This window comes from Phoxinus phoxinus (assembly GCF_949152265.1).
Source record: "Phoxinus phoxinus genome assembly, chromosome: 20".
NCBI lineage: Eukaryota > Metazoa > Chordata > Actinopteri > Cypriniformes > Leuciscidae > Phoxinus > Phoxinus phoxinus.
In genome coordinates this window covers 9,354,672-9,376,867 of record NC_136895.1, presented here as the reverse complement: position 1 = coordinate 9,376,867, position 22,196 = coordinate 9,354,672, and the positions used below count along the sequence as shown (strand labels likewise).

At 38.8% G+C, this 22,196-nt stretch overlaps 1 protein-coding gene across 1 annotated transcript; it reads right to left on the bottom strand.

Annotated features, from left to right (window-relative positions):
- Positions 1-465: 465 nt before the first annotated feature.
- LOC306988918 (bactericidal permeability-increasing protein-like) lies at positions 466-19,795 on the bottom strand. Its single transcript, XM_079594129.1, has 8 exons — positions 19,715-19,795; positions 7,303-7,415; positions 3,055-3,151; positions 2,823-2,936; positions 2,179-2,319; positions 1,883-1,946; positions 1,738-1,798; positions 466-1,136 (listed from the first exon to the last, which is right to left on the bottom strand). The coding sequence occupies exons 2-8, from the start codon at positions 7,403-7,405 to the stop codon at positions 991-993; spliced, it is 726 nt and encodes a 241-aa protein (XP_079450255.1). The 5' UTR covers positions 7,406-7,415; positions 19,715-19,795; the 3' UTR covers positions 466-990.
- Between the last annotated feature and the right edge of the window lie 2,401 nt (positions 19,796-22,196).

Genomic DNA, 22,196 nt, shown 5'->3' with positions numbered 1-22,196 from the left:
TTGTTCCACTGTAGTAATGATAATATTAACAATATACAGTATATTGAATTTAATAGGTGTCTCTTACAATGTCCCACAGCAACATTAAAATAGTGTAGTGTACAATGTTTTATAATTATTCTATTTAGTGTCCATTTCATTAATTGAACATATATTTAATATATTTAAATCAATATTTAATATTGGGGGCATCCTAGTTATTTGACATATTTGAACATACAACAACAACAAAAAAAAGTAACACAATAGTTACTTTCCCAGATAATTAGTTATAATTATGTCATTATTACTGAGTTACTTGTTAACAACTCAGTTATTTGTGAGAAGTAACTAGTAACTATAACTAATTACTTTTGTAAAGTAACATGCCCAACACTGCTAGTATGTAACCCTGGACGCAGCTTTGCGGTAACAATACATACAACATAAACTACTAAAGTTAATAATTTCAGAGTAAGTCAGAATAAATCCAAATGTAACAATTTATTATTAGTCAGGTAAATGTATCATGCCAATTACATAATCAGCTCAAAGATAATCAATACAATAACATCAAACGCTCAGAGATAAAGAGTAAAGGATGCATTCCTGACATTAGATAAAATACATAATGCTGAGCGTCCAATTACGGACTGATCCGACTACAAAATCACACTGAGCCTCTTGCAACATCTCTTTAAATAATCAGCCCGAGACAGAAACCTCTTTCAAATAAACGTGCTAACAATGGGGATGCAATGCAACAACTGCTTTGCTTCTGTGGGGATGAGACCGTTGTACCAGTCGCACTGAGATATTTTAAAATACCAAACATGTGTAGTGTTGTATGATAATTGTTCACATGAAACCATATCGATTTTGGGGTGGATTTCAGGGTATCCCAGTATGAGGAGAGAAGGGAGATGAGGAGACTGTAAGGGTGAGCTGTGAACTGCTCGGTGTGGTTCGCCTCGGATGCCGTTGGTATTTGTGTAAGAGAGTGTTTAAATGTTAATTCCCCGGAGAGTCCTTTGTTTCTTCAATGAGTCGTCGTTTCTTCCGTCGTTCAAGGCTTATCAAACTTAGCTCAATGCTGTCACCAGAGATGACAGGAGGCTCCATGGAGAATTCAATCCCAATAAATTCACGTATACTGTCTAAAATGAAACAGTCACAACAGAAAGAACAATTATTTTGAATGGATGATTTTGAATTATGATTTGGTGGATAAATTAAAAACCTGTCCAAATATAATTCATTTCAAATATCGGTTTAATTATTATTATTTTTTTTTTGAAATATGTACAGGACAGAGAATCCTGCCTCAGCATGAAGCCAGTGGTGAGAGGGTGTAGGGGCAGAGAGTGTTTGGGCCAGTGTCTTTTGTAAGTGTGTGTGTTGTGTGTGCGTTGGTTTGTCTTGTCTGTCTTATACCATTTTGACAATTGTTCTACTGTATGTATTGTGCAAGAATTTGTTGTTCTTGAATTATTTTGTTTGTATATTTTTTGTATTTTGTTTGTATTGTATTTTGTGTTGAATGTGAGGGGGTTTGGAATCATATAAGCGTTTGCTTCGTCCACCTCCTTTTCAAACCATGCACTTATTTGTTTGTTATGTTGCCTGTGATGTTGATTTGTGAGAAAATTAGAGTGCAGGTTTGAAATAAACATCATCATCATCAATGTCATGAATGCTGTCACGAAATTATTTTTGTAATCATCGCAGTCAGTGGTTAATAGTGTTTATTCATAGTACCATGTAATGTTGCCAGCCGGGGGTTCAGATCAGCAAGTTGGGTTTTCATCTTGGAGCAGATCTGAAACAGCAGATAGTTAATACTGACATGGAATGAGACTCTTGGTTTCTGTTGTGAACGGTGAAGGTTCAGTGATTGTCTTACCGTACTGCTAGCAAAGGGGCTCAAAAATGAAAAAATCTTGGCACCTACATCCAATGACGTCGATCTGTAAATTCAATATTTTAAAGTGTTTAGTTATCATGAACTGTACACTAATTTGTTGAAAATTCTTTGACATACACTCTGGGAACATAATCCAGAATAAATAGGTTATGTGATATTTGCAGAACATGCAACTCAATGGATAAACATAGACTTTATTATTGAACATACTAATCCTGATTCAGCCAGTTATTAGCCAGCTGCTATTTGTGATGTGGTGAGCTGAACAAAATTACCCGGTGTCGAAATGGAAAGGTCCCATTTTTGTTTTACATTTTTTTATTTTGAGTTTTAGGTGGCCAGCATCAACTTTGACTGCAACAGTGGCACTGATGGCCAGTGTCTCCAAATCCATGTTCGACGGACTACTGCTTTTTCTGTGGAATAGAGTTCAGGGCATTATTTCCTCTTCAGAATCTTCATTTAACTCACTCTGTATTATCCTCTATATATGTGTCTTTCAGACTTGTTGAGGCTGCTCTGAGCAGGCACTGTGTTGGCTCCAGATACTTGAGACATTCACAATAACCCAGGTAGGTTTAATAGTATTTTGTATAGTTGATGTATCATGGACGTAACCAAAATGACAAGGCAGTTATTTAAAAAAAAAGGGTATTAAAAAGTATTAAATTGGAAGTGCGGATACCCTAAAAATAACATGAGGAAGACATTCAAAATCGTTTGCACCTTCCACATTAACCAGTTTATTTTTTTTTTCATGTGTTAAATTAAGCAAACAAATTTTTGTTGTTGTTGTTGTCTGTTTATTGTGTTTTTATTAAAAATAGAATTGTGTGAGGAATTTTACCAGTTTGTTACTACTATTCTTTTTTCTAATGATTTCTTTGATGAAAATGTGTGATATGAGCATTATACTAACCCCGATAATGTGTTTCCAGTCACATGAATGTTGGCACTCTTCATTTTTATACGGACTCCAGTGTTTGGAACAAACTTCTGCTCCGAATGAAGTGTATCTATATGCATCTTCATTCTGTCAAGAAAATATACACAATTTATTATAAAATATACATCCATAAAACAATTATATGAAGTAATATAAAATATCAATTTTATTTAGCAGGAGGATATTGTGGGAACACTGGACTCACCCTGTGACTGTATACTTTTTGAGAATCCTAAAGGTTAGGTCTGGAATATCCATTTGTTCGATAAGCGGTTTGAACATCTCAGTAGCCTTACCTGCAACTGTCAAAACAAACAAACTTTTGTACTGCTTATACTTAAAGATGAGGGTTTTGGATCTGTTCCTTTATTTTTATGACATGAAAGATGCAAACCCATCAGGGATCTATATTCTTATTCAATGAAAATGTGTAGCCATGTGATCGATCTCCATGTCCATGTAGTGTTTTGACCCGGGGCCGGGGGTTCCCTTTTGTTTCCAACGTGCGGGTGATTTGACTGCGGCTGTACGCCAGCTTTTTCGTGCTCCTGAAATGACGATTTCTTTCGGTAAGCTGTTACTGTAGTAAGTTGTAGGAACTGTGTTTAGGCAATAATCTGACGACTGGGTATGATTTTAGCTTTTTTCAGGCATATGTAAATCAGTTTATGCAATGCTGCAGGATCAAAACGAGACCAAGCGATCTAGAAGTGTTACGGTTCAGAGTGCTTGACTTATTTTATCGTCGGGTAAGTCTTTATCATAGGAAATTACGGGTACTGTGTGTTTAGGCATTAATCTGGAATATGGGTATGGTTTTAGCTTGTTTCAGGCATATGGACACCAGTTCATGTAGCGCTGCAGGATTAAAACGAAACCGAACCTGATTCTATCGTCGGGTAAGTTTTTCCTGATTGGGTTGAGAACATTGGTTCATTCCTGCGGGTGTTTAACCATTGTGTTCCCCTTTTTAAGGTGTTCGAGATTCTTCCCCTCTGCCTTTTTGTCAGTATTTAATGCGAGGAATCACCGTTGTTCTCCAGAAATCCGATTACAATACATCTTTTCTTTTTTTCTTTTATGTAGATCACAAGCAAGAAGAACAATTAATAAAGCAAAAAGGGAGCAAAGAAAAATGTATAAGAAAAAATCAGCCGCCTTCCTGCCTTTCAAACCTTTCTGAAAAACAAAGGAAATGGTTAACTTTTTTAAAATATGGAACCATATACAGTAATCAGCCTTTATCCATAAAAGACGAGCCAGAAAAAGTCCGCAATAAGCTTTTTAAAGAATCTACCTCACACTATTTTAATAATTGTTCTTCAAATGTTTACCTGTAACTGGATATTGGGAAAATTCCACTCTCTTGGCAGGAAGCAGAAATTATACATATTCCAAAGCCAAAGAAAGATCATAATGATCCTAACCTTTGATGTGCCCGGTCAAAAATCAGCCTTTTAAAATTGTCTATAATCACTCATGTCATTATCACAAAATATTGCTTTCAGTCTATTTGTTAACTTTTTATTCACTTTTTTTATTAGCACCGGTTTTGTATTTATTTTTGGAACTGATTTATTGTTGGCCTCTAACTTGAACTTATGCACCTTATATTAATATAATTTTTTTTATTAAAAAACGCCTGACTCCACGCTCGACACCACGCTCTACACTTTATACACAGGATGCATAGTCAGGATACTCTGCAACCTGATAAAGTTCCCTTGGTCTTTGGAATTATAGCTGCACATCATCACATACCCTTCATCATACCTTGATTGGCATGGTTTTATTTCAGTTTGCCTATTTGCTGGTTTGATTTGCATTGAGAGATGATCGTTGGGAAAGTACCCCATGCCAATATCTAGGTATGGTGAAGGGTGTGTGATGATGTGGGGCTATTTTAATTCTAGTGGCCAAGGGAACTTTATCAGGATGCATAGTATCCTGCATCCATGACATAACTGCCTATAAAAATAAAAATATGCCTCTATGGGAATTTAACATAGGGGTGTCCTGACTTATGCACCCTGTATTTTAAGGAAGAACATTTGTGACCGGTCACGGAAAGTAGGGACACAAGTCGGTTCTGGAGCATTTTGAGTTATTCACAGATTCTGAAAGTGTAGTCTCAATAGGGCTCATTTACATCTCATTTAGATAAGCCATACCCCCTGTAAAGCTGTAAAGCACATGTTGTTTTATTAACATTAAATGGATAATTCTCCCCAAATGTTTAGTTGTCATCATTTACTCTCTCAAGTTGTTTTAAACCTGAATATGTTTCTTTATTCTGTTGAAGTTATTTGGAAGAATGTGGGTAACCAAACAGTTGATGTTCCCCAGTGACTTCTATATTTATTTCCTATGGAAGTCAATGGGGACCAACAACTGTCTGGTTACCCACATTCTTCCAAATATCTTCTTTTGTGTTCAGCACAAGAAATAAATAAATACAGGTTTGGAACAACATTAGAGTGAGTAAAGAATGACGAAATGTTTATTTTTGGGTGAACAATCCCTTTAAGGACAAGCGGCTGCATGTTTACTATAAGGTCTACTGTCTATTTAAGACCTGAAAGCAACGCGTCTAATATGTACGCATAATATGACACGCAGATTTCTCTCAATTTAGACATAACCAACTTTCTTTATGTAAACCTTGAGTGTATTTGACAGTATTAGCTCAAAAAGACTCGAAAGATAACTTAGTCCAGTATCCAGGCGCTGTTAGACAGTAGTGCATGCGCGCATCGGGTGTTTGTGCTCAGAAAAGCGCATTAGAACAGCGCTTCAGCAGCGAATGACATGTTTAACCGGCAAGGCTTTAAAGCACATGCAAATAATGAACTTTTGAGAACTGCAGTGTCCTGTTCCTCTGCGTAAACATTTAATGTGAGTATTTGTCGCGTTGTACACTGGGCTGTTGAGACGCAGACTGCTTCAAAAGCACGCAGCAGCTTGCTTGCATCAAGGATCACAGCGCAACTTTGAACTATATCGATGCGATATGGTCTAATTCCATATCCCATTTAAAAAATATATCAATATATTTTTTATATCGATATTATATCGCCCAGTCCTACCACGCTGTTCCCTTGGAGGGCGGGGGCAATAACAAAAGAAACAAAAGCCGGCTTATCCAGTATGGAAATACACACAGACAATGACACGCCCCTACTGCGAGCTAGAATCTCACAAAACAAGCCGATTTCAACCTAAAAATGTACGATTTTAAATATACCAATATTGATATCTAAAACATGGAGAGGCTTCTTCGTGATCTCAACTAACAGATTCTGCAAAAAAGCGAAAATCACCAGTTTTGAAAAAAAACGCTTCTTTCTCATTTTGCTCAAAAGTTGTGCTGCCGACTTGTGTCCTTACTTTCCGTGGCGGGTCACATTTATTTATTTACGATACATTATTCATTCACAAAGAAAATTGGTGTCCTTAAAGGTTGGATTTTTCCTCATATTTTAAATTAAGGCATTAAGATCAATTTCCAAAAGATTTTTTTTTTTCTCTTTTTAGGCAACTTTAGCATGGGTGTCCATACTTATTCACATCACTATATCAAAAGAAAGAAAATCGAAGGACATCAGCACTTTATCAACACTTGGATGTGGAATGCTTTCATAAAAAATAAATAAAAAAAACGTTTTTGTCAAAGACTACCCGGACCGGATTCGAAAGATGATCAAAACATAGATTGAGTAGATCAAGTCCATCAACACACCCAACGCTTGTGCTGTGTCTTACTACTTTGTGGGTTTGACATTTCATTTAGTAACTTTAGGCAGTTTTGATTTTTATGCTGTTTTATGTTTAAAGATCACATTAGCTTACATGTGCGTAAACAATGCTTCTATCGCTTGTTTCTAATTAGCTTTATGCACAGCTGCACTACTTCCTGAACTTCAGGCAGCTCCTTTGTTTCCTGTCTGCCATTATTGGACAAACTGATTAATCCAGGTGTGTCTGATTATTGTTATTGGTCAAGCACACCTGTATTAATCAGTTTGTTCAATAATGGCAGACAGGAAACAAAAGAGCTGCCTGAAGTTCAGGAAGTAGTGCAGCTGTGCATAAAGCCCATTCTTCTTTGATTGGATTAGGTAGGCTACTATTTCAGAAAATGCGTAATAGTGCCCCCTTACTGTAAAACAGTGAAAACATAGATTACCCGGAAATTCAATCAACAAGTGTCATAAAGTATGGTACATTCCGTCAACCATAGGGAAAGAGTTAATAAAACTGCATTTTGATCACAGCAGTACCACTGCTAACTCACAGCATATCACTATGAGAGCACGATAAAAGGATGCGACGTTACATTGTTGCAATGCCATTATAAGAACCGTTACGGACAGTGACATAACCTCTACCAAAATCATACTTTCAGATTTATTTGAAATATCACAGGGCACAGTTATATTTTGCTCACACTTACCTATATCAAGTCCCCTCTGGGTTAGTTTGACTTTAACTCCAGAATTGTCACCTGTGACCACTGGAACCAGAGTCAACAGCACTAGAGTACACGTATAGAACATCCTCACAGACCTATAAGAGAGACACATGAGTATTTGGTAAGACAAAATAATATGTTTTTCCTTGACAGGATACAAGACACAAGTAATATTTTTCAGTCTAACTGTTTTCTCTTGAAATCATCTGCAGACTTGTTTTTTGCATTCCACCATGTAGCACTGTTTCGACGTGGGGACAAGACAATGGTGACAAATTTGTTGTCAAAACCACATAAGCTGTAGAGATTGCCTTGACAATCCACCTACTGATTGTACGTTTGGAAGCTGGGGACCCCTTCTTGGGTGACCCGAAGCATTCCAGCAACTGGTCAGACTTCCTTCCACTGGGAAGATCTGAGGACATACATCTTAAGAGCCTTCACAGGGCAAAGTAAGTGAAGCCTCTCTTGGTCTGCCGACACATGTAAAAACAGGGAAAGCCTGAAAAACTATAGCTACATTAGTTGGTACTTTAGGCACATACCTCAGTCTCAGGTGTAAGAAGGATTTTACTGCAACTGGGGCAAACTCCAAGCAGGAGGAGGCAACTGACAGGGCCTGCAAATCTCTTACTCTCTTTAGGGAGGGTAATTGCCAAAAGGAATGCAATTTTGAGCGTGGATATTTTGAATGGAGCCAGGGACAGCCTTTCCAGAACCATAATGTTGTGTTGGCTTAAAATTTTATGCTGGGTTAATATGCTCTGCCCACTAGGGGTCGCTACTATCCTGGAGTGTTGAGGGAAAGGAGTAGAATAAAAAGATGGAGTGTTGAGCTACTGAACGCTTGTTACTGCTGCATTTTCTTTTATAAATACAAATGTAAGATACAACACATGGTCAAATCCCAGGCCAGGACCTTCTCGTAAGCTGAAGGCCTCATCCTCAAAATGCAAGCAGGAAACAAATAACCAAGTGGTGTCTATCCAAAGACCCATAGCTTAGAATAAAAAAAATGTATTCACTTTGGTACTATTTTCACAAGAAAAGTGTACTGTGGCAAGGAGGGTGTGGTTCAACGAGGTCTGTGACAGGAGAGAGAGAAAGGAGACGAGTGGTGCAAGTAGGTCAAGTGCAAATAACAAACACCTGTGTCTCGATTCAGTAATTAGCGTGAGGAGACCGGATAAAAGCCAACTAGGAAACGTGAAGCGGCAGAGAGGGACTGCCTGAGACTCGCGGGCGAAAGACAGCGGAATGAGTTTAACTGTTTTTCATGAGTTGAGCACCTCCGACATCCGCTAATTTTGGATACAAATTGGCCTTCTTTTAGTGAATTAATGAGGTATTTATGTGTGGATGTCTCTTGTGGAGATAAAAAGCAGGAAAGGGGCGTGGCAGTGCAGCTTGGAGAGGCAGAGCCAGGACCACTGCCATCTGATTCAGGGGAACCGAACGCCATAGAGAGGCTGATCCTCTTGGAGCGTGATGACTTTCCCCTGGAGCAGTCGCAGGATGAGTCATTAAAACATGCATTTGAACAGGTCCATTCTATTGACGGTCAACCCCTCCAACCTGCTCGTCCACTCTCTTATCCATATTTAGCTATTTTAAAAGATCGGTTGTATCGCGTGACACAAGACGCTCAGACTAAACAAGATACAATCCAGTTATTAGTAACAAAAAGCCATCGGGAAATGCATCCTGAGCCGGGAAATGACCAACAGCTTGGTCGAAAGATTCAATCGCACGTTAAAGACCATGATTCGTAAGTTCGTTCACGAAGACGGCAAAAATTGGGATAAGTTGCTGGAACCCCTCTTGTCTGCGGTACGCGAGGTTCCACATGCCTCCACGGGATTTTTCCCCTTCGAGCTATTTTATGGACGTCAGCCCCGCGGGGTGCTAGATGTCCTGAAGGAAACTTGGGAGGAGGAACCTTCGGAAAGTTGAAATGAAATTCAATATGTCCTGGACCTAAGAACAAAACTTTGGGGCAGCTCTCCAACGAGAATTTGTTACAGGCCGAGGACAGACAGTCCTGGTTATACAACAGGGGAACCAGACTGAGAGAATTTTCACCGGGAGATAAAGTCCTTGTATTTCTCCCTACATCGAGTTCAAATTACTTGCGAAGTGGCAAGGGCCCATTGAGGTCACACAGCGAGTCGGGGATCTCAATTATGAGGTAATTCGAACAGATAGAAAACGGGTCACATCAAATTTACTACCTTAACCTCCTTAAAAAATGGTGTGAGTCGGAATCAGTGATGCTGGCGACGGTAATTGGTACCATATTGAGACCGAGCCAGGCATGGTGGTGCGCAGCCAGCCGTATAGATTACCTGAACACAAGAAAAAAGTGGTTTTGACGCGTATCCAATGCCGCGGGTTGATGAACTGCTTGATCGGCTAGGCACCGCTCGTTTTTATTCAACACTGGATTTAACTAAAGGTTATTGGCAGATACCCTTATCGCCTCTATGCAAAGAAAAGACAGCCTTCACAACGTTGTTTGGATTACACCAATTCGTAACACTTTCTTTCGGGTTGTTCGGGGCTCCGGCCACGTTTCAGCGCCTCATGGACCGAATTCTCCGGCCGCATGCTACTGTAGTGAAGTGCTGCTGGTTGGTGGCGTCCTCTCTGCGTGTGTTGACTCCGCCCTCGATGCACGCAGGTAATCAGCGTCTCATTCCAGCGGGTATGTTACGGTGGCTGTTTTGCCACCAGACATGGCGTCAATGGGCGACCGGCTCTTTTGGAGCATCATTATTCTTCCGTCTCTCTGGTGACCAAACAAGACCAAAAAAGGCTCCTCGTCCTGAGTCAATGGGGGTATCCCAGCAAACACATTTACGTTGTGGCAACGTCTGTGGCACGTTGCATTTCTACTAATGGCAACGTCGCTGTCTACGTGCTCGCAACATTGTAACAACATATAATTGTAAGACGCACCAGGGCTGTAGCAACGTTGTTGCGTGACGTTCAGCAACTGAGAGACGATCGGCGTTCTGACAATTACATTTTTTAATATGCTATACAGATATCCCCCATTTAGCATGTTATGTTTTATGGTTAATTTTTAATTAGTCATATGTTAGATAATTGTATACTTTTAAAATATTGTGTATCCTTATTATTTACGAGCCTAACAGTAGGCCTACATTCATTATAATCAACACCTGTAGGTATACTCTTTGAAGAGTAAAAATTACGTAGAAGGTTATAATTCAACTTTATTAAAACTGCATATGGTAATCAAATTGCACTTCCAAAAGTCATACATTTGTGAGAAGAAAAAATATATATACAGGGAGTGACTAACGTTAACTAGCATGAGGAGACATAAGAAAATCTAGCAAAGAAACTAATGATACGACAAATCAAAGGAAAAATAAACAGGTGCGCAGTTACAAAAAATAAAAAGAAGATATTTAAAAGGCTGATTTTCGTGCCTCAGGGCAGTGACAAGTACCAAGTGTAATCAGTTTGGAATTTGGTACTAAGAGTTTTGAAAATGTACATGTAAGTTCAGTTCAATATGTGAAGGAAGAAGATGGGGTTGACTTGTCTGAGACTCGTTATGTTTATTGATAATAACAGTAGATCCACAAAATAACATATATCCGCTCTGCAGGTGCTTCTCAAACCACAAAATCACTCTTTCCAACAGCATAAAAAGAATTCAACTAATTCCGCTGTCTTTCACCCACGAGTCTCAGGCAGTCCCACTCTGCCGCTTCACGTTTCCCAGGTGGCTTTTATTTAGGCAATTACTGAAACGAGACATTTGTCATTTGCACTTGACCTACTTACACCACTCGTCTGCTTTCTCTCTCTCCCGTCACAGACCTCGTTGAACCACACCCCCCTTGCCACATCCCAGCAAACACAGAACGTTGGCACAACGTAACCAACCTTCTAACAACGTTTTAACAACATGGCCAAAAGGTTGCTATAACTACGTTGTGTGGTAAAGGTTGTTACAGCGTTGTCACAATGTTGACATTGAACCACGGTTCAGGGCCATTCTTCACACATGTCTTTTCAAAGTATATAATACAAAAATTCAGATGAGCAGTTTGCGGTTCTCTGTCTTGAACATTAAACTCCAGCTGGTCCTTTTTGCAACCTGATTCAGTTAAAATCACAACGCTATGGCATGCTGCAGACCTTTTACCATTATGAATGCATCCAGATATTATTTAATAATATCTGAAGTAATTCATCCAGTAGCTTTTTTTTCTCTGTGATAACAAAAGTAGACTACTCTACAGTTGTAGAACTAGCACGAAGCATTATCAACAAGACAGGGTGGGGCTCTGGTGAGGGGCTAAGTAAATTAAGATATCTTAAAATATAATTGTAACTAGTCGAAACTAAATTCGAGATCTTTAATTATCTTTGCGTATATGATGTGTCAATTGAAGAAATCAATGACATCATTACAGATATCTTTAATGGAGTTTTGACTAGTCAAAATGTATTTAGAAATATCTCAAATCAAATTTCTTATTATAGCAAATATAATTGCAGATATCTCTAACTATCATTCTGACCACTGATCTATATTAATGACTGGATTGCTCATAGCATGCTGAACGGCCAGCAGGAACACCGGATGTGTTTGATTACCATTCCCTACCGACAGAGGGAATCATTGACTTACAGCCAAAACATTGACCTAAAATCATACAAATTGTATTTAAATTTTCGACCAAGGTGAATCAGGGGAACGAGGGAGCCTGCCGGAACTGGTGACCTGATGGGCCACGGTGGAGCTGAGGGAGGTAGGAACCAAGGGGACGTTATTGGACCGTCGGGCTGAGGCGGAGTCCAGGTTGCGGAGGTTTGAGGTGGAGAACGGGGATCCACCGACCAGGCTGAAGCTGTAGGCCGGAAGACTAACGGCGACTCCACCTCCCTGAAGGTGGTAGGAGGAGCTGAGGGGCTGACAGGCAGTGGTGGAAGAAGGGTTGAGAGGTGGTAGATGGGAGGAGGTGGTAGATGGTAGATGGGAGGAGGTGGGAGAGGGAGGCTGGGTGGAAATTCGGAGACAGGCTCGGGGACAGAAGATTTGGGTTCGGCGGGACTGACGTGAAGCGCAGGCTCGGCAGGACTGATGTGAACAGTCTCTGGCTCGGCGGGCATATCGTGAACAGTCTCTGGCTCGGAGGGCATGACGTGAAGATCAGGCTGGTCAGGCATGGCGTGAAGATCAGGCTGGTCAGGCATGACGTGAAGAACAGGCTGGTCAGGCATGACGTGAAGATGCTCAGGCTCAGTAGACACGACGTGAAGATTCTCAGGTTTGGCAGACATGACGTGACGTGAAGCATCTAAGGCTCGGTAGACTTGATGTGAAGAAACTCAGGTTGAGCGGTCTCGATGGAACGAGTTTCATGAGTGAAAGAGGTGACTGTGGTTGAGTGGTGGTGGTGTCTTCTCTTCTTGGAGGTTGGGCGCATGCGTACGCAGCGACCGGCAGTAGTAGGAAGCATGTCTGTTTTGTTTGTCAGAGTTTTTAAAGTCTGTTAAGTAGTTTGTTTTATTTATTTATTTATTCATTTTTGTACTGATCAAATATTTACTCCGGCTTGTTAAAACTCAGCGACATGGATCCGACTTTGTTCCTTTTTTTGGCGTCCGTATGGCACCTGGGTTCACTATGGCCGATTCAATACTCCAAAGACTATCTGCTAACATTTGAAAAATCTGTGATCAGCGGACCACCAGTGGACCTGATCATACCTGATCTGGAGGAATTGGCCGGTCTCGGGAAAGGCGATCACTTCAGAACTTTAGAACGGAGGCCAAGGAGGCGAGGAAGAAGAAGCGGGGTGCGGGAGCGTATGAGACGGCAACATCCGTCTCGCATTCCCCTGCCTTCAATTATCCTGTCCAACGCCCGTTCTCTCCGTAATAAAACTGACGAACTCCAGGCTCTTGTTCGCCATCAACACGCATTTAAAGACGCCTGTATCCTGGCCTTTTCAGAGACCTGGCTCGGGGAAAGGGACGCTGACGGTGATTTGGTTATAGACGGGTTTGGGATCCCGTTCCGCACCGACAGAACGTCCGCGACTACCGGGAAATCATGCGGAGGTGGAGTATGCGCATACATAAATGAACGCTGGTGTAAAAATGTTATAGTGAGAGAGAGACTTTGTACCAAGGACGTGGAGCTGCTTTCTTTGTCCATGCACCCTATGTATTTGCCACGTGAATTCCCACAGATTTTCGTTACTGTCGTTTATGTTCATCCAAAGGCGAATGAAAAAAACGCCTCAGAACTTATCTCTCAGTCTGTGCATAAACTTCAGTCTTTATCTCCTGATGCTCCTAACCTGGTTTTAGGAGATTTTAATCACTGCTCCTTGGACAAATCTCTCAGGAGTTTTTATCAGTACGTTTCCTGCCCCACTAGGAAAGACAGGATTTTGGACAAGTGTTATGGGCCCATTAAAAATGCATATAAATCAATTTCATTCCCCCCTCTCGGCTCAGCCGATCATAACTGTGTGTACTTGGTTCCATCCTATCGGACATGTCTTCAGAGGGGGAAGGTGACAACTAGAAACATCAAAGTGTGGTCAGAAGAGGCCACCCTCACCCTCCAGGGCTGTCTGGAGAGCACAGACTGGGAGGTGTTTATCGAATCTTCTAGAGACATTCACGAACTCACTGATGTGGTCAGTTCATGGATAACTTACTGTGAGGACATTGTTGTTCCTATAAAGACTGTCAGAACCTACCCAAATAGTAAGCCGTGGGCAAGCAGACACCTTAAAGTGCTACTAAATAAAAAGAAACAGGCTTTTAAACAGGGAGATCCTACTGAGCTAATGTCTGTACATAAGGAAATTAAACGGGAAATTAGGAGAGCTAAATTATCTTATAAAAGAAAACTAGAAGACAAGCTTAGCAATAATAATATGGGTTCAGCATGGGACAGTATCAGGTCTATGGTTGGTTTGACTGATAATGTAAAGAAAAGGGTCTCATTAGATGGGTTCACTTCTGATCTGGTCCTGGCACAAGAGCTAAACAAATTTTACTCCAGATTCGATGTGCATTTTTTCAATAATGAAATAATGACGCTGAGAAATACAGCACTGGAATCAAAACAAGTTTCTCCTCTTTTTGATGAACATTCTGTTGTCAAAACTTTTAAACACTGTAAACTAAGAAAAAGTGCTGGTCCAGATAATATCAGTAGTCGATTACTCTCCAACTGTGCTGAACAACTAGGCCCGATTTTTACTTATATTTTTAATTTATCCTTGTCTCACCAGAAGGTGCCTAATCTGTGGAAACAGTCTATTATAGTCCCTGTTGGTAAATCTAAACATCCCAAATCATTAAATGACTTTAGGCCTATAGCCCTAACCTCATTAGTTATGAAGTCACTGGAAAAACTGATCAAAGCTGAACTGTTGAAAACTACTGAACACCTGATGGACCCCCTGCAGTTCGCGTACAGGACCAAGAGAGGGGTTCAGGATGCCACCATAACTCTGTTGAATTACATCTGCAAGCACCTTGACAGTCCAAACAATCATGTCAGATTGATGTTTGTTGATTTTTCTTCTGCCTTCAACACTATTCAGCCTCATCTACTAATCCAGAGACTAAGGGATAACTTTGGTCTGGAAGGTAGTATTGTTGGCTGGATTTTGGACTTTCTTACAGGCAGAACACAAAGAGTCAGAGTAAATGGCCAATTTTCTGATCTATATGTAACATCTACTGGCTCTCCACAAGGGTGCGTTCTCTCTCCTTTGTTGTATATATTGTACACAAATGACTGTCGTAGCATTTTTGAAAACCGTCATATATTGAAGTTTGCGGATGATACAGTTATAGTGAGCCTGTTGAATAGCACTGAAACCTCGCATGGTCCCGTGATCGATTACTTTTTAAAATGGTGTCAGGAATCTTTTTTATCATTAAACGTTTTAAAGACAAAGGACATGTGCATTGATTTTAGACGTGTTCAGCCTTCCCCTGACATCATAGTGATTGATGGTCAGACAGTCGAATCGGTAGAGTGTTATAAATACTTAGGCACTTTTCTCGATAACAAGTTGACATTTAAGAAAAATACTGACTCGATTTATAAGAAAAGCCAGCAGCGTCTTTTTTGTCTTAGAAAACTATCTAAATTCCAGGTTGACTCTACTTTGATGACTTTGTTTTATCGTTCTTTTATTGAGTCTATTATTACGTTCTCCTCTGTTTGTTGGTTTCAATCCTTGAGGGTAAAAGAGAGGAACTTACTGAACAAGGTCGTTAGTTTCAGTAGTAAAATTATTGGGCTTCCACAAGAAACTTTACAGGATCTTTACAAAAAACAGCTGTCTAGGAAAGCAAACTCCATCTTGACTGACTGTTCTCATCCCTTATATCAACAGTTTCAGTTTCTACCATCAGGTTCACTGCTCAGACTCCCGTTTGCTAAAACAAACAGATTTAAATACTCCTTTGTTCCGTCTGCTGTCTCTCTCCTAAATGCCAGGAGGGAAAGGTAGCTTACACATTATTGAACTTGATCAGAATGTGTATTATGTTTTTTATTTTTTTTTATTTATCATATTATGTGTATTTGTGTTTGTAAGTTTGTGTGCTCCTATGCTGTGAAACTAATTGCCCCACTGGGGGACAAATAAAGGTATTGAACTTGAACTTGAACCTAGGGCTGGGCGATATGGCCAAAAAAAAATATCACGATATTTTTTTTTATATCAGTCGATATCGATAATTATCGATAAATGTCAAATCTTTATTTATTTCAAGTTCAAAGACAGATTTTTACTCCTAAGTGAAAGCTGTAGAAACCAGAGCGTTGTGTTTTTAAACTACTCTTTATTGTCAGAACATATCATGACAAACACTTGCCAAACAGGTGAACATTCACAAATCCGAGGTAGAACATTCAAACATTTGTCATTTTTCCTTAACAAAATAAATATCTTTATTTCAGTAGTATTAGCTTGAGTTAGGATGCAGATTTACTATACATTTTATGTTCATTAACAAAAACAGTAACATCTGTTAAAAAAAGTAACAACATTATTTTTATTTGGTAAAATGTAATATTCTTTAGTTTTATTAAAATTAACCATTGGTCATCCAGCATCATGCATTTAGATCATGATAACCACAGATAAAATTTAACTTTATGGTTCTATGGTATTTATGAAAACCAGTAGCCTAAATACATTATTAAAAACTGTAATTATATTCCATTAGTCCTTTGATACATTGTCTACATTAATAATATTATACAATTCAATATATATATATACCACATTTCATGGTGGAGTTAATATTACTAGGCTAACGTTACAGTAACGTTAAATCCGTGGTAAATGATGGGAATGTGTCGACGGAGAAGCTTCTGACTGTATCGTTGGGCACAGTGCTTCTCCTGTTCGTCGGTGCGGTTTCATCTGCCTTTAAACTGGTTTAAATCACTGGGACATTTGTGTTCCTCGCTGAATTCAAGCGCTTCTCACTGGATCTCGTGACCGAGGCCGATCAGAGTAAACGCATCTGCTCTAGTGAACTCGCGCTGCGCTGCCGTTTGGACTTTGAGCCGAGCGGATAAACGGTCCGTGTGGCGCGCGGTTCAAATGAGATTCGTTCCGCTTTTGGCGCAAAAACCTTATCGAACATTTATCGAACTCTTGATATCGTTTTATCGAGAAAAATTATATCGCGATAATTATCGTTATCGTTTTATCGCCCAGCCCTACTTGAACCTCACCAACAGTGAGGAAAAACCACTCAACCATAGCACATAATCCATATAATGGGCCAGGGAACATGTGGTAGCAGCCGCAGGAACTTTCTGATAGATGTAATTGTCCAAACCACACCAACAAATGTTTTTTAGTGTGTCCTCCTTCCAGGGTCTTTGATATGAGAGCTCAAGGTACTCTTCTACATAGTCCTCAATCGGGTGGCCATCTTGAAAGAGAGTGAAAAGTGGGTCTGCAGGGATGAGGAGTTTGCTCATCTTTAGGTCCGTTCTTCTGTCACGGTGTAGTGCAGGCAGAAGGAGACGAAGGAGAATTAAAGATCTAATACAAACTTTTACTTACTTAACCCTCTGGGGACGGCAAACGCGCCGACGCGTTTTGCTGTTTTTTTTTTTACATAGCAGCAAAATAGATTTAAAATATTTAAAAGACTTAAGAAATATGAAAAAATAAGCTGTTAAATGTCTACTTTTTTACATGTCCACTTACAATCGAAATAAAACGTTGTGCTTTTGTAAAATAAAGAAAATAAACAGGGTGTGCTTTCTGCCTCCTATATCTTTATAATCATTTAAGTGTGTACTTTTAAATTATCTAATTCAAAACTAAAACAAATATTCTCTGTTTATATAATCTATATAAAAAGAGCGAGTTCTCATTTCAGCTCATTATAGCTAGTTATCTTTTAATGTGACCACGCCCACGGAGAGCGCGCGCTATTCAAAACGCAAATTATCTGAGGCAATACATGCAAACATTCAAACCGGCCACATCAGCTCGATAAAACACACCAAGTTTAATCAGATGAATGTACTTTCATCTTGCGAGGAATAATCCTTGGAAACTTACCTCAGAAGTGCTGGTTTTACTTCGAGGAGCAATGGATCCAGTTGAGGATTAGTAGTATGTTTTTTTTATTCTTATATGCTTTGTTCTAATCGCGATATTGAATAGTGTATGTTTTTTTGTTGACCAACATCCACACAGACTCTTGGAGTTCTTGGAAACTGTTACAAAGCCAGAGGTCAGGTCAAATGCTTTACAAAGCATACATCTGCATTCATAAATCGTATAATTTGCAATGTAAATTAGGAGGTGTTTCGTCTGTCAGCTGATCTGATATTTGCTACTGTTATGAAGATGAAAATATATTTTAATAAGCAGGGGAATTTATTGACTTTAAACAAATAAAAATGTAAAATGTTTAGGAAGTTTGCATTGTAAGAATATACAGGGAGACTTCAGATAAAAACACTGACTCGTTAGGTAATGTTTTCTCATTAAAATCAGATGATTTTGTATTAATTCAATAGAATGTGTGGGAATACTAGGGAATACCAATATGGCGGCAATCCAGTCATTTATATTGATCAGTGATTCTGACTTGTCAAATTATAACTCGTTGAAATACAATTGCAACTATCTAAAAAATATTTATGCATAGTCCAATCATAGTTATATGTCAATTCTCCAAAGTGTCGTCATCCACGCAGTGAGAGTTCCCTTGAAAGGGAACTTTTTTTCAATGAACTTCCAAAGAGCGTATTCTTTATGCTTTAAAGAGTTAGAAATAATAAACTTTGCAATTACATGTCAACTACCACTAATTGGAGTATTAGTAGACTTTCTGCTTAATATCTGCTAACACTTTATTTTCTCTCTTGGGAATTATTTATAAGTAACTTTTCAAGTACTTTCAGAGGTGGGTAGAGTATCCAAAAACTGTACTCAAGTAAAAGTACAAGTACTTATAGAAATATTTACTCAAAGTAAAAGTAATAATCTTAATAGTTACTTGAGTAAGAGTAAAAAGTATCCAATGAAAAAAACGACTCAAGTAGCTAGTTACTAGTTACTTTGGATAGGCCTATGTATGTATGTGTGTGTGTGTGTATATAATATGTGGCGGGCCGTGCATTTCACACCTAGGCCTTCAGTGGTGTCCAACCTGAATTAATAACTTTTAATAGTGTAGCAGCGCACGGACTCTCTATAATTGTTGTGAAATGTATGTTTTATTTTGCACCAGCAGTTAATAGGTTAATGTGGGGAATTCGGAAAAGGCAGGGTAGAGATACGAGCGAGTGAGTTCGGCTTGTGTTAGTGTTCCTTGCGTTCCGATTATAAATTCAGAAACGGAGACTCCCTTGTCTTGTCCTTCAAGGGTTACAATAGTATTAATGTTTGAAAAAAAAAAACATTTCGATTATAAATTTACAAGAAAAATTAAGAAGAAAATCAAATTCACCACAGAAAAAAACGAGGGCAAAACACACATTACCGCGGGATGGCGGACCGAACAAAATCATTCAAACTGATTCGTGAAACGATTTAGACAGTTCTGCCCATAGTAACATTGTGTTTTAATGGTGCATGTACTTTTTAAATAGCCATAACTTTATCAATTTTCTACTGATTTTCAAACGGGTTGGTTTGTTATAAACGTCAGAGATGTAGTTATGATACTGCATTCATACTTATGAATAATTATAATATTATATATTTCAACATGTTTAAGCATCCAGAATTATAGCCACGTTAATAATGTTTGTAAGAAACCAAACCGTTTGTAAATCCGTCAAGATTTCAGCAAGATAAGAGGATTTGTGTTCGTGCAGATCACTCACCTTACTTCAAATACCACAGAGCTCGCCAGAAAGCTTCTCTGTGGCAAGATGGCCACCGGTGATGCCGTTCGAGAATCCGCCTTAAGACATGTAGCCTTATATGGATATCTATGGTTCTCCCAAATTATTTGATGAAGTCTTACAGAATCGACTCAAAAGAGTGATTCATTTGTGAATTAAGCATCGCTCAGGTCATGCCCCAGAAAAAAAATACATGGAATAGGCTAAACTACGCATTTAACTACATGTATTGCATTAAAATAAAGTACCGAGAGGAACGTTGCCCATAACTAAGTAAAAGTACAGTTTTTTTCATTAGAAATGTACTCGAGGTAAAGTAAAAGTAACCACATTTAGATCTACTCCTAAAATTTTTTTTTTTTTAATTTTATTTGTTAATTAACTCAAGTAAATGTAACGAAGTAAATGTACGATCGTTACTACCCACCTCTGAGTACTTTATATGTCAGCTTATTCTACTAACCACAACCTAACAATCTACCAATAATGTAATGAGAGTTAGTTGACATGTAGTTGCAACGTTACTTATAGTTAGTAGAATGTGGACTATTAAAATACAATGTTATACTGTATAAGTTATACACCGTGGCCAGAAGCAACAGTGCAGAAGTTTTAAAAGGTTTTAAACAGATTTCAAAAAGTTTTAAACATTATCTAAAATAACAAGCAACTGCCAAATAATTGTATTAATTTTAACTAAATCATTATGTTTAACTTATATATATATATATATATATATATATATATATATATATATATATATATATATCAATGCTACAACATTTCAAAATAAAATAGACACTGAAGAAAGCAAACCCATACCTGAGGAGACTTGCACTGGAATGACAGCACCTATAAGAAAACTGCTGTCCTGCATGAATGTTGGAAGTTTTATTATAGGTCAGGATGTTAAGATAAGCACTGCTCCCATCTTCAGGTTTTTCATTATAGCCCAAATGGATCTTTGCACATTGTATATCTTTGCATATTTGCATGCTGTGTCTACAGTCCATGTAAATCAAGTAATTTAACCTAAACGGTCATTGCCAAAAGTTTGTACAGGAATAGTTTAAGTTTTAATTGGTTTGGTTGGTAAAATAAGCCCTGCTCCTGTCTTCATGTATTTTGTATTTCGGGTTTCAGTAGCTCAGTATAATATGAAGTGATCAAGTTAAAAAAAAGCTCATGAACACCTTATTTGTTAATGAAAAATATCTGCATGTTCACAAGCAATTTTTCAAAACTCTTATTACTAATATCAATACTGATCATCAAAAGTGCACTTTTTTCCAAACGTTTCAGCATATTTTCTTGTTTTAGTACAATACACAAAATCACAAAGTATCTTTTCACAACACAAAATAAGTGTTTAATCTAAATGCTTCATTCACAATAACTGCCTTTCATAAAGCTCTTACTATAAGTTTTTTAATTTGCATCTCTTCTCGTTAAGTTTAATACATTTGTATATTGTTTAATCCAATTAAACTTAATCAATTCATCATTTTGTACACCTATAGGCCGGTCAAAGATGAGACGACACCATTTTGGTGTCAAATTAAATTTACAACAAAAATTGTATATACACAAAAAAACATACGAGTAAAGTGTCTACTTTAATATTTCAAATAACATTTGTGACCCTGGATCACAAAACCAGTCACAAGTAGCACAGGTATATTTGTGGCAAAAGCCAACAATATGGTTCAAAATATGGAACCAATATGAAAAAAAGTACAAAACTGTACCTTTTATGGTACAAGTGGCCGTCACTGGGGTGGTATCCTGAAAGGTACCCTTTTGTACCTTTAATGCGTAAAACTTTGTACCATTTAAGGGGCAATTTTGTACCTCAAGGAATGATTGTGCATATTGCAATAAAAGTACAAAATTGTACCTTTTAAAATAATTCCCAGTGTAAAACAATATAGAATTCATAGACAATTGGAAAAGTTTTTGGGGCAGACCTGACCTGTTGAAGAGAGACGTTCCGGGTTACTTGACTGTAACCCTGTTCCCTGAAAAAGCGGAACGAGATGCTGCGCTGCTTAGCGCATTGGGAACGTCTTTAATCGTGACCTGCTGTGAATATAGTGTGTAAACACGTCGATGGAATCGACCGGAAGTAATATAGCCTCGGTCGGTGACGTCATCGGCGCGCACCCGCGACGCGAGGCTATAATTAGATGAGCCGCAGGTGCATCGTCAGGATATTTTGTCTGAAGAGCAGTCCTGGGACATCATCAGCACGGCAAAGTAGCGCAGCATCTCGTTCCGCTTTTTCAGGGAACAGGGTTACAGTCAAGTAACCCGGAACGTTCCCTTTCAAAAGCTACAATCGATGCTGCGCTGCTTAGCGCATTGGGAACGAGAATACCCACGCCGCCGTGCTTGAAGGTGTCTGGACTCCCTACGGCTGTGTAGGTGTGCTCACAAGAAACGCAGGAAAGCCCTAGACATT

Excerpts from the sequence above, each read along its gene's own strand:
- LOC306988918 (XM_079594129.1), bottom strand. The coding sequence starts at position 7,405 with ATGTTCTATACGTGTACTCTAGTGCTGTTGACTCTGGTTCCAGTGGTC. Across the intron at positions 2,320-2,822 it reads ACTGGAAACACATTATCGGG|AAAAAGCAGTAGTCCGTCGA; the intron begins GTTAGTATAATG and ends TCTATTCCACAG. Across the intron at positions 1,947-2,178 it reads CCTTTCCATTTCGACACCGG|ATCGACGTCATTGGATGTAG; the intron begins GTAATTTTGTTC and ends TTGAATTTACAG.